General features: G+C 48.6%; 1 protein-coding gene across 2 annotated transcripts in view; it reads right to left on the bottom strand.

The window, feature by feature from the left end:
- ZMYND19 (zinc finger MYND-type containing 19) overlaps positions 1 to 12,421 on the bottom strand; it is a 422,686-nt gene that overhangs the window by 177,586 nt on the left and 232,679 nt on the right. For both annotated transcript variants that reach the window (XM_030206586.1, XM_030206585.1), the window contains exon 4: positions 12,130 to 12,270. In XM_030206586.1, coding sequence (XP_030062446.1) covers positions 12,130 to 12,270 — 141 coding nt within the window. The remainder of the gene's footprint in view (positions 1 to 12,129; positions 12,271 to 12,421) is intronic.

Here is a 12,421-nt window from a genome sequence, read left to right as displayed (position 1 = left end):
AAAGGGGCATCTGAAGTATTCTGGAGCGAAGGGAAATTAGTGGAAATGTCATGCTTTCTGAGAAGTTGTTTGCTTGTATTCTCGCTTCTGGGGAGGGTGCGGGGCTTGAGCGGGTTCAGCTGGGAGACTCGCGGGGCTTCACTGATATTCATATCTTTTGTTCTCTATCTTCTCTGGCAATTATGGTTAATCTAAGTGTATTGTCTCTAAATGTTGATGGTATACACTCCCCTATTAAGAGGACCAACTTTATCTCTTGGCTGAAGAAAGAGGGAGCCAATAGTATATTTACAGAAAACACATCACCCCCCCCTGGAACATCAGAAATTGAAAAGGGGGTGGGTAGGAGAGGTGGTGTATTCCTCTTATAACTAGGCAGAGTGGGGTGGCTATACTGTTACACAAGCAGCTGCCCTTTCACATCCACAAAATCGTACAACACAGAAAGGGTAGATACGTACTCTTACTTGGGGAGCTTTGTGGCCACCTCCTTCTACGTAATGTTTATGGCCCAAATACCTACTCTCACAAATTTTTCTCTGAACTGGTAGCTAAAACGATACACTATTCCAACTATCAACTTGTTCTGGCGGGCGATCTCAATACACTTGCGGACCCATTGATAGACTGCAAGCCACCCAAGCCTTGTGCTGGAAATATGGATACTAGGGGTGTTAACTACTTGACCTCCCAGTTGGGAGTGATATCTGGAGGATTTTCCACCCCCATGATAGGGAGTTTACTTTTTTTTTCTCACCCTCACAATGTGTACTCTAGGCTGGATTACCTGTTACTGGCTCGGTCTCTATTCTCAAAGGCTCAGGCCGCAGGTATTATTGATGTCACTTTCTCCGACCACTCTGCAAGGTCAGTCACCATTTCATTTACTATGGAGCCAAAGGACAGGGTGTGGAAGTTCTCCCCATCAGGCCTTTCACACTTATCTGAGGGAAAAGTGGATGGACTACCAGACCCATAAAAATGTCAGATGTAGGCCCTGTTATTTACTGGGAAGCTTCAAAAGTAGTCCTGAGGCCATATAATAGCCTACACATCCGCTCAGAAAAATAGCAGGGAGGCAGAGCTTTTACGGCTCTCTCAGGAATACCAGCAGATTCGCAGGCAACATGTGCTGTGAATGAATGACACAACTAAGCAACACATGCTGCAGCTCAGAGACAAAAAGACACTATTAACTAAGAGAGCGGAAAGGGATATTTAGTTCCAACGCTTCAAATTGTTTAAATGGGGTAGTAAGGCAGGTAAACTTCTAGATAACCTAGTGAAACCGCCTCGTAAGAAGCAACTCACTTCGATCAAAGATGGAGATGGACGGGTGTACACTGCAGAATCACAAATCATGGACCAATTTGTAAAGTTTTATGGATCTCTATATCAAGCGAGGGAATTTAACCTAGATGCCTGCAAAGCCTTTTTTCAGAATGGAATATTGCCGACCCCTAAGGACAACCAGATGGAAGTCTTAAATTTATCTATATCAGAGCAGGAAATCAGATCAGGCATTAAATCCCTGAAATTAACCCAAAGGCCCCCAGACCCGATGGTTTTGGCCCAGAGTACTATCGCATCCTATTCGATTTGATCCTTTCACCATTAGGTGACATGTTTAACGGGCTAGTGCAGAGGGGAGCAGATCTACATCAGAGTCTGGCACACATCGTACTAATACAGAAACCGGGTAAGGATGCAGCCCAAGTGGGCTCTTACCGACCTATTTCACTCTTAAATCAGGATGTCAAATTACTGGTGGCTATACTTGCCCATCGATTAAATACAGTGATTCCCACCCTCATACATAGGGACCAGGTAGGATTTGTGCCAGGCCACTATGCCTCCATGAATCTTATTCCACCAATGTCGGCCTTCCATGAACATCTAGGACAGAGTGGTCTGGGAACTATAGTGGGGCTGGACATGGAGAAAGCTTTTGATAGTATATCATGGCAATACCTTTTTTGGGGTTTGCAGCGTTTTCATTTGAGTGGGACATATGCTGACTGGGTCTCTGCTCTCTATACCTCACCCAAAGCACAGTTGATGATCAAGGTAAAATTATCATACCTGATAATTTTCTTTCCATCAATCATAGCAGATCAATCCACAGACTGGTGGGTTGTGTCCATCTACCAGCAGGTGGAGATAGAGAGCAATCTTTTTTCTCCCTATATGTGGTCATGTGCTGCCGGAAACTCCTCAGTATGTCGATATCAAAGCTCCATCCGCAGGACTCAGCACTTAGAGAACTACACCCACAAAGGGACACTCTGCCCAGCTCACCACCACCGAAGCGGGGGAGGGGAATCCGTCCAGCTCATCCCCGCGAAGCGGGGGAGGGACACCACACCTGCCGATGCGGGGGGATCTGGCTTATCCTGCTACCGCAACCGCGGGAGGAGCTGGCTTACCCAAACACCGCCGAAGCGGGAGGAATACAAAGATACCCTTACTGCCGCACGAAGCGGGAGGGAGCGCCGGCATAATTTAGATATCAATCCAGCCACCGCCGAAACGGGGGAAGAGGAAGCAGCAGCTCACTGTAACACAAAATCGTTTCAACTCAAGGAAAATCCAATTGGAAGAACTTGAACACGAAGTCCTCCTGAACAGGAACTGAAGATTAAACTTGAACCTGAAATATAACCAGAACAAAAACAATACAGATGTCTGGGCGGGGCTATGGATTGATCTGCTATGATTAATGGAAAGAAAATTATCAGGTATGATACATAATTTTACCTTCCATTTCATCAAGCAGATCAATCCATAGACTGGTGGGATGTACCGAAGCAGTACTCACCCAGGCCAGGGCGGGACATGGAAATCCCTGAACGCAACTCTGAAGCTCCAAACTGGGCCTTGGCCCGAGCAGCCACAGTCAAGCGGTAATGTCGTGAGAAGGTATGAGCTGACGCCCAAGTTGCCGCTCTACAAATCTCTTCCAAGGAGACGGATCTGGACTCCGCCATCGATGCCGCCTGTGCTCTAGTGGAGTGTGCCTTCAGCTGAATAGGCGGAAACTTCCCTGCAGGCACATAAGCTGCCACAATCGTCTCCTTGACCCAACATGCCACAGTAAGCTTAGATGCCTGCAGACCCTTACGAGGGCCTGCGAACAGCACGAACAGGTGATCCAACTTCCTGAAGTCATTGGTCACTTCCAAGTATCTGATGATGACTCGTCTCACATCCAGATTTGAGAGCAGGGTACTCCTCTGGGTAATCCTCCCTATGAAAGGAGGGTAGACAAAGCTGCTGATTCACATGGAAGCGAGAAACAATCTTGGGCAGAAAGGAAGACACTGGGCGAATCGACACTCCTGCCTCAGTGAACCGCAGGAACGGCTCTCGACACAAGAGTGCCTGGAGCTCGGAAACTCTTCTGGCTGAAATGATAGCCACCAAGAAGACCGTTTTCAACGTCAGGTCCTTCAGCGATGCCCTCGACAAGGGCTCAAATGGCGGCTTCTGCAAGGCCCGTAGCACCAGATTGAGATTCCACATAGGCACTATCGAGTGCAGAGGAGGGCGCAGGTGATTAACTCTTTTGAGGAAGTGCACCACGTCTGGATGGGAAGCCAGGGAAGCACCCTTCAAACGGCTCCTGAAGCAAGCTAGAGCCGCCACCTGGACTTTCAGCGAACTGTGCGACAGGCCTTTCTCCAGACCCTCTTGCAGGAACGCCAACACTGAAGATACTGGAGCAGTGAAGGGCGATAGAGAGCCTGCCTCGTACCACGATGCAAAGGTACGCCAAACCCTGGCGTAAGTAGTAGAAGTAGAGCGCTTCCTCGCTCTCAGCATAGTGGCGATGACCTTGTCTGAGAAGCCCTTCTTCCCCAGCCGCTTCCGCTCAAGAGCCAGGCGGTAAGACCAAAGGGGGAGGGATCCTCCATCACCACGGGACCCTGATGCAAGAGGCCCCGCTCCGCTGGCAGTCTTAGAGGGCCGTCCACTGAAAGCCTGATTAAGTCCGCATACCAGGGACGTCTGGGCCAATCTGGACCCACCAGGATCACCCAGCCCGGATGCTCTGCCACCCGGCCTAGAACTCTGCCCATCATGGGCCAGGGCAGGAACACGTAGAGAAGCTCCTGTGCCGGCCACTGCTGGAGAAGAGCTTCGACTCCCAGAGATCGAGGGTCCCGTCCTCTGCTGAAAACACGCAGTACTTGGCAATTGGCCGAGGACGCCATCAGATCCAGGCTCGGCTGGCCCCAGTGCTTCGTGATGTCCAAGAACGCCCGAGCAGGCAGCTGCCACTCTCCGGGATCCAAAGTATGGCGACTGAGAAAGTCCGCCTTGACATTCATGACTCCCGCAATGTGGGCCGCCGACAGCTGTTCCAGATTCGCTTCCGCCCACAGACATAGCTTCATGGTCTCCTTGGCTAGAGGGACGCTTCTGGTACCTCCCTGGCGATTGACATAGGCCACAGCCGTGGCATTGTCCGACAGGACCCGTACTGGCCTCAGCACCAGGACCGGGAGAAACTCTAGAAGCGACAACCGAATGGCTCGGAGTTCCAGGAGGTTGATAGACCACTTCGCCTCTGCAGGGGACCACAGCCCCTGCACTGTCCTTCCCAGGCAGTGGGCTCCCCAGCCCGTCAAACAGGCGTCCGTCATGACTACAACCCACTCCGGGGTCGTGAGAGTCATTCCTGCGGACAGCTTGTCTGGCCTCAGCCACCAACTCAGCGCCTTGCGCACCGCTGGCTCCAAGGGAAGGCGTACAGCGTAATCCTCCGAAACTGGAGTCCACCACCGCAAAAGAGAGTGCTGTAGTGGTCTCATATGGGCCCTGGCCCAGGGCACTACCTTCATCGTGGCCGTCAGCTGCACATAGTCCCAAGCTCGAAGAGTCGAGGATGCTAGGAACTGGTCCACCTGGACCCGAAGCTTGACGCTCCGGCTGTTTGGCAGGAACACTCTGCCCACTTGGGTGTCGAATCGAACTCCCAGATACTCCAGGGACTGAGTCGGGCGCAGCTGACTTTTCTCCTAGTTGACAATCCATCCCAGGGAGCTCAGAAGAGCAATAACCCTGTCCGTAGCTCTCCCACACTCTGCATAAGAGGGGGCTTGGATCAGCCAGTCGTCCAGATAGGGATGGACTTGCACTCCTTCCTTGCGGAGAAAGGCCGTGATGACCACCATTACTTTGGAGAAGAACCTGAAAGGGAGGGTTCTGAACTGGAAGTGTCGGCCCAGGACTGCAAAGCGCAGGAAGCGCTGGTGAGGCGGCCAGATGGGACTATGTAAGTAAGCTTCCTTGATGTCCAAGGATGCCAGGAATTCTCCTTTTTTTCACCACAGTTATTACAAAGCGGAGAGTCTCCATCCGGAAGTGCCGTATTTTCAAGACCCGATTGACTCCCTTGAGGTCGAGAATAGGCCGAACAGAACCTCCCTTCTTTGGCACCACAAAGTAAATGGAGTAACGTCCCTTGCCAAGTTGATCTACTGGCACTGGGACCACCGCGCCCAGGCGGATCAGGTTGTCTAAAGTCTCCTGCACTGCCGCTGCTTTGACTGGAGACTTGCAGGGAGAGTTTACGAACCCGTCTCTCAAGGGCCGGCAGAACTCCAACTTGTAGCTGTCTCTGATGACTTCCAGAACCCAAGCGTCTGAAGTTACCCTGGTCCACTCTCCCAGAAACGAGGATAGCCTTCCTCCTATCTGCTCTGGGCCATGGACCAGGGCCCCGTCATTGGGTACGAGACCCTGGGGGAGGGCCGGAGGACGAACCTCCGGGACGGCGGTCCCTGCAAAAGGAATGCTGCTTTGGGGAGAAGTTCCGCTTGAAGGAAGAGGAGGTCGACTTGCCTGGGCGATACCGGCAGGCTTCCTGAAATCGGCCCTTGGAGGAACCAGGGCGAGCACTGCCGGCCCATGCCCTGACCTCCAGCAACCTCTTGCCCTTAGATGTGCCGAGCTCCGTCACGATCTTGTTCAGCTCGTCCCCAAAGAGCAGCTTGACTTTAAAAGGCAACTTGGCTAGGCGAGATTTTGAGGCATGGTCAGCCGACCAGTGCTTAAGCCAGAGCCACCGCCGAGCCAAGACCGTCTGATCCATACCTTTAGCCGAGGCTCTCAAGACGTCATACAGCAAGTCTGCTAAGTAGACCAAGCCCGACTCCAGGGCCGGCCAATCCGCCCTTAAGGACGAATCCGAGGGGGAAGTCCAATGCAAAACGGTCAGGCATGCCCTGGCCACATAGGAGCCGCAAACCGAGGCTTGCAAACTCAGGGCGGCTGCCTCAAAGGCCGACTTTTAGGCCGCCTCCAATCTCCTGTCCTGAGTGTCCTTCAGGGCAGTGCCACCTTCCACTGGCAGAGCCGTCCTCTTAGTCACCACAGTGATTAAAGAGTCCACTGTAGGCCAGAGAAGCCTCCCGTTCACCCTCAGGCAGAGGGTACAGACGGGACATGGCCCTGGCTACTTTAAGGCTCGCTTCAGGGGTATCCCATTGAGCTGAAATTAAAGTCTGCATGGCTTCATGAACATGGAAGGTTCTAGGCGGGCGCTTAGTTCCCAGCATAATGGCAGAGCCAGCTAAGGCTGAGAGAGGGCCTTCCTCCGGAGAGGAAATTTTCAAAATGCTCATGGCCTGCACTAACAGGTTGGGCAAATCCTCTGAGCGAAAAAGCCACGCTGCAGAGGGGTCATCCGCTCCATCCGAGCGAGAATCAGTCTCCTCCATAGAATCCGCTAATGACCTCTGGGAGAACTCAGACACGCTGCCCCGGGAGATCCACCCGAGGGCACTTGATCATAGAAGCCTCATCAGACAGGGGAGCAGGGGCAGCGTTTTGCATAAGAAAAGCCTGATGCAGCAGCAAGATGAACTCAGGGGAGAAACCCCCCAGTCTGTGCACTTCTGCAGCCTGGGCCACGGCCCTAGAGGAACTCTCAACCTGCACTCCCAAGAGCGGGGGAGAGGCGTGCTGTGCATCCAAAATGTGGTCCGTCGCGACACTCCGAAGGGAAGAATAGCGCTTTAATTTTGACTTTTTACCGTCACCCGAGTCAAGGGCGACCATACTATTAACGTCTCCCACCTTGAGGGCGGCCCAAAAAGAAGCCGTCCGAGCAGTGTGGCTGGCCACAACTGGGAGGGCGGCAAGCGGGGGATGGGCATCTAAGGCGGGAAAAACCGCCGCACTGGAGGAAAACCCGGGGAACTCTCCCGACTCCAAAAAGGCGCCCAAAAAAGGCGACTCTGCCTTCGGACCCCCCTGCTTCCCCGCTAGACGCGCGTACGCGTTCTGGGGAGCGTTTTTTCGTGCCCTTGCCATCTGACGCCATAAGCCACGTGAGGACCGTTCAGGGAACCCCCTGCCCGCTAATAAAAAGGTAAAATTACCTGCTTCTCGCTCCGAGAAGCAACAATTTGGAGTCCCAGCGAGCAGCTGCAAACAAAAGACGTTTTTCTCTCAAAGACGTCTATTTTTCTGATTTTGTTTTTTTTTTAAACGGAGCCAGCGGGAGTGGGGAGAAAAGGAGGGACCTGGCACCAGGGTTTACACTTGCTCACAAAGAGCCCTCAACCCCAGGTACTCAACAAAACCTAAGCAATTAGGCTTGGAGACCTAGCCAGAGCTGCTGCTGTGTGACCACACACCTGCTGAGACAGAGAACATACTGGGGAGTTTCCGGCAGCACATGACCACATATAGGGAGGCAAAATATTGCTCTCTATCTCCACCTGCTGGTAGATGGACACAACCCACTAGTCTATGGATTGATCTGCTTGATGAAATGGAATGGTAACCTGACAGATACTTTCTCTCTGAAACAGGGAACGTGTCAGGGATGCCCCATGTCCCCACTTCTTTTCTTGATAGCCACTGAACCCTTAGCTATCAAAATTCGTTGCAGTGATCGAATACGGGGTGTAGTTGTGGGGAACAGGGAAGCACGTATAAACTTCTTTGCAGATGATATTGTTATATCTGTCCCATGCTCCTAGAGACCTGCCTGAGGCACTACACATAGTACAGTCTTTTGGGGATCTCTCGAGCTTAAGGGCCAATAGTGCCAAGTCAGAGCTCTTGCCTATGTCTGGGGGCACTGTGGACCCACAACTCTCTGCTTTGCCTATCCCACCTGCAAGGGGCTGTATGCAATATTTGGGGATTTTTCTAAGTACTAACCCAACTACTTTCTATAAATGTAATGTACTAGACCCATTAGAGAAAGTTAAGCGCCTATGTGAGACATGGAAAGACTTGCCTTTATCACTGATGGGTAGGGTGGCCTTAGTGAAGATGATCTTACTCCCTAAGATCATATACCCAATACAAGCTGCACCAATTTGGATTCTGCGGAGAGATTAACATCTCTTTCGTTCTTTAATATGCTCGTTTATATGGCACCATAGGGGAGCAAGGATAGGACACCAGAGGCTAATTCCCAATAAGGAAATAGGAAGCCTGAATCTCACGGACCTCAGACTGTATAACATAGTAGCCCTTATGTTTTATTTATGAGGGGATCATGGGGGTACACAGTTTTTCACCCCCAGGGTGGATGGAGGACTGGGGTCATCCATTCTCTGTTATAAACCTTTAATACATGACACCCAATAAACATCCAAAGGCGGCCTCCAAACTGGGGTTCCTTTGACCACTGAGAAGAGCGTGGTGTTGGTGGCGGGGACGTCAGGGTAAAACCCCGGACACTTCTCCTTTCTTGGGCCTCACAGGCAATGTAGCATTCCCAGTGGATCTGGGAGTTACAGTGTTTTGGAGATGGAGCGAGGGGGGGTTGTATTACACTTAGCCAGTTGCTTAAAAAGGGAGAGGACTCTTTTCTTAATTTTACCCAGATCAAGGAGAAGTGGAACTTGTTCTGCTCACTCTTCTCCACACTATATGAAGTGGTTAAATCAGCAGATTTACAGAAAACAATACAAAATATTACACAGAGCTGATATTTCTAAGGCAAAGGGGGCTAAGATGGGACTTTGGGATTCTGAAAGCTGTAGCAGGTGTCAGGTAGGCACTCTCCTTCACACCTATTTGGAATGTCCTGCCTTCTCTCTTTGGAATAAAGCATTCCCATTAACAGGGTAGTGCAAAAGAATCTGGAGTGAGATTATGCCATCCTACTCTTGAGGGACCAGTCCCTACTACACAGAACCTCACAACCACAAAGGCGATTTGTATATTTATCTTTATTGCTGGTATGGAAGACGATCTTGCAGCTTTGGACGTCTCCTGACCAGATCCCCTAAGATTGCTGGATCCTGAAAATGCGAGACGTGGGCAAGAATGAGAGTAACATTTACTCCGAATCTCTCAAATTAGATAACAGACAATATGCCTCACTCTGGACGCATTGCTTGGAAATACTAGATCTGTAAGGGGATGGGTTGGGAAGGGGGGGGGGTTCTGAATGAGTGGTGCACAGATGCTTGTTTGAGAGGCGATGGAGGCTGTTTGTTGGGGATTTTGGTGTGGGTGTATGTTAATTGGAAGTGTATGTCTATGAGATAAGGGGGTGGGGGGTCTCAAAAAGTCAATGTAGACATATTCTTCTTTGTTCAAAGGAGTGTTGTAGGCATTCATTGTTTCTGAACATGTACAGCCTTTGTTTGTGTACTGATTGTATTTTATACTCTGTATTGACAACTGAGAACAAATAAATAAATGATTTTATAAAATAAGGCTGTGGAGCCATAAAAAATAAACAACTTAACGACCAAAACTGCTAAGAAAAACAGGTAAAACAAAATGGGGGGAAAACCACACCACAAAAAAGCGCCAAAAGACAGGAAAGGCTGCCAAGAAAAACCCGCTGAGGAAAGCAAACTAAAATAGTCAATTTTCCATGGAGCCGAGGACCTATCTGTACCTGCATGAATGAAGAAGACAGGTAGGAAACATGCACCAGCGTGGTCAGGGATGCCAAAACTTCTAGAAACAGACTGCTGGGTAGCATCCATGCTGGGCTCCATTGGATATCACCCCCCAAACATGGCAATTGATGTCCTGTTGGTCTTTGGAGAATATATTAAGCTTTTGTATGTAGGGTTACACTGACACTCATGCATTTCAGGACTAAGAGCTTTGATATACTACTACTACTATTTAACATTTCTAAAGCGCTACTAGGGTTACGCAGCACTGTACAATTTAACATAAAAGGACAGTCCCTGCTCAAAGAGCTTACAATCTAAAGGACAAGTGAAAAGTCAGTTCGATAGGGACAGTCAAATTGGGGCAGTCTGGATATCCAGAAGGTAAGAGTTAGGTGCCGAAGGCAGCATTGAAGAGGTGGGCTTTAAGCAAAGACTTGAAGATGGGCAGGGAGGGGGCTTGACGTAAGGGCTCAGGAAGGTTGTTCCAGGCATAGGGTGAGGCGAGGCAGAACGGGCGGACCCTGGAGTTGGCAGTGGTGGAGAAGGGTACTGAGAGGAGGGATTTGTCCTGTGAACGGAGGTTTCGGGTGGGAACATAAGGGGAGATGAGGGTAGAGAGGTAGTGAGGGGCAGCAGACTGAGTACATTTGTAGGTAAGAAGGAGAAGCTTGAACTGAATGCGGTATCGGATTGGAAGCCAGTGAAGTGACCTGAGAAGAGGGGTGATATGAGTATATCGGTTCTGGCGGAATATAAGACATGCAGCTGTTCTCCTCTGTTGCCCTAGTCTCTCATGTCCTATTGCCTTCCAAACTTCCCTCTCTGTGTCTTATTCTGTCTTCTCATTTTGACCCTGCTCTGCACGCCCTTCTCTTTGCTGCCAGCCATCTTTATGATTTTGTTTTTTGTTCTGTTTTTTTCTCCTTTTGGGGGAGGGGTTGCTGAGTCCAGTGCAAAATAACCCCATTAAACTGGGGGGGGGGGGGGGGAGGGGGAGGGGGAGTAGAGTCTAATAGTACACCCATAGCAATGATAGTGAGGCTGAGGGGTCAGCACCGTCATACACAAGGCTCAGGTAAGGAGCAGAGAAAGTGCAAAATAGCTCCCCCAACATGTATCTCCTGCTGCTTTCTTGCAGGCTCTGTTGTTGACTCCTTCTCTTTGGCAAAAAAAAAAAAATAAGTCTTTGCAGCTTTGCTATTAAGCAGGCCTTCTACTTATGTATCCCTTCCTTGTGTTAGGGATTATCAGGAGTACACATCACAGGTTGATAAACCCCTTCTCTGTTGCTAGCAGTACACAACTTACTGCGCTCACAACCTTTCTGTTTTGCAGCTGGTGCAAGCCTAGTTCAAAATCACAGTTGGTACAGTAAATATCTCATTGAGAGAGCCTCCTGCCACTAGTATAATAATATGGTTGTTTAATATTATTGTTTAATAATATTGTTTGGTTTACTACATGAGCCTTTTCAACCTTGATAGCTAAGGTTTGGGCATGTATGTGCTTATATTATTTTAGATTTCTAATTTGCTGAACTTATAGAAAATATAATACTGTAGGTTAAAAAAAATTTATGGTTGCATTAGTTTATTCTTACAAATAACTTGATGCTATGATCTGCATGAATTTTAGCAATGTAATGTAGTTTATTTGTTTTTGAGTGTTAGCTAGTTTTTTTTTTTTAATGAGCGATTCAGTCAAATATAGTATTTGTTGGAAAGTATATTTGTGCAGTATAGTAGTTTTTATAGTTGTTTCATATGTTCATATACTCACTCTTGTTCTTTGGCTGAAATACTTAATGTTTGCATTTATTTTAGGATTTTAACCCATGCCCCTGACACAGGCATAAGCTGAAATGTGTTGCTTTGGGCTGTTTAAGTTACTGTTATACTATGCTGCTGCAGAAAATATTTTGGAACCCAATGCAGAAGTTATTTTGAAAACCAACTATTTATCATAACAAAAAGCTTCATATATCCTAACCGTCCAAGAGAAGTTAGTTAACTGTACTATGATTTTTAAAAGCTAAAATACCCCACTTAAATGTATTAGGTATGGTTTTTCTTATTGTTTCTTCATTGTCACCAGCTCTCATGGATGTGGACTTGATAGATTTGTTAACTCTAATTTCTTTTTTTGGTTTTCCTTGTTATATGTGATAAATTTCTTGTTTCTTAGTGAAAAAGCTAAAGTAAAAAAAAAAAAAAAAAAAAAAAAAAGGTTAAAGTCCCCTCACCTTTGTTTACTTGATATTTCTTCTGCTTTAGGCCTCCATCCCCATGGGACCAACTGCAGATTGTCCAGTCTATTATCCACAGTCACTGCGTTAAGATGAATCACCTGAAATCCTGGTGCAATGCCTCCTCTGTGCCTCTCCCTGAAGGGGAAAAATCACCTATACATTTCAGAGCACATACACAGATTTACCTTATATACACAAAAGAAATTGAGAGAAAAAAAAAGCCCTGCTAAAAACAAGCCTTGAAAGCACAAGGTAGGGCCCAGCAAAAGGTCTAGCTATGTGCTCT

Source organism: Microcaecilia unicolor, chromosome 6 (genome assembly GCF_901765095.1).
Source record: "Microcaecilia unicolor chromosome 6, aMicUni1.1, whole genome shotgun sequence".
NCBI lineage: Eukaryota > Metazoa > Chordata > Amphibia > Gymnophiona > Siphonopidae > Microcaecilia > Microcaecilia unicolor.
This window is presented reverse-complemented; position numbering and strand designations above follow the sequence as displayed.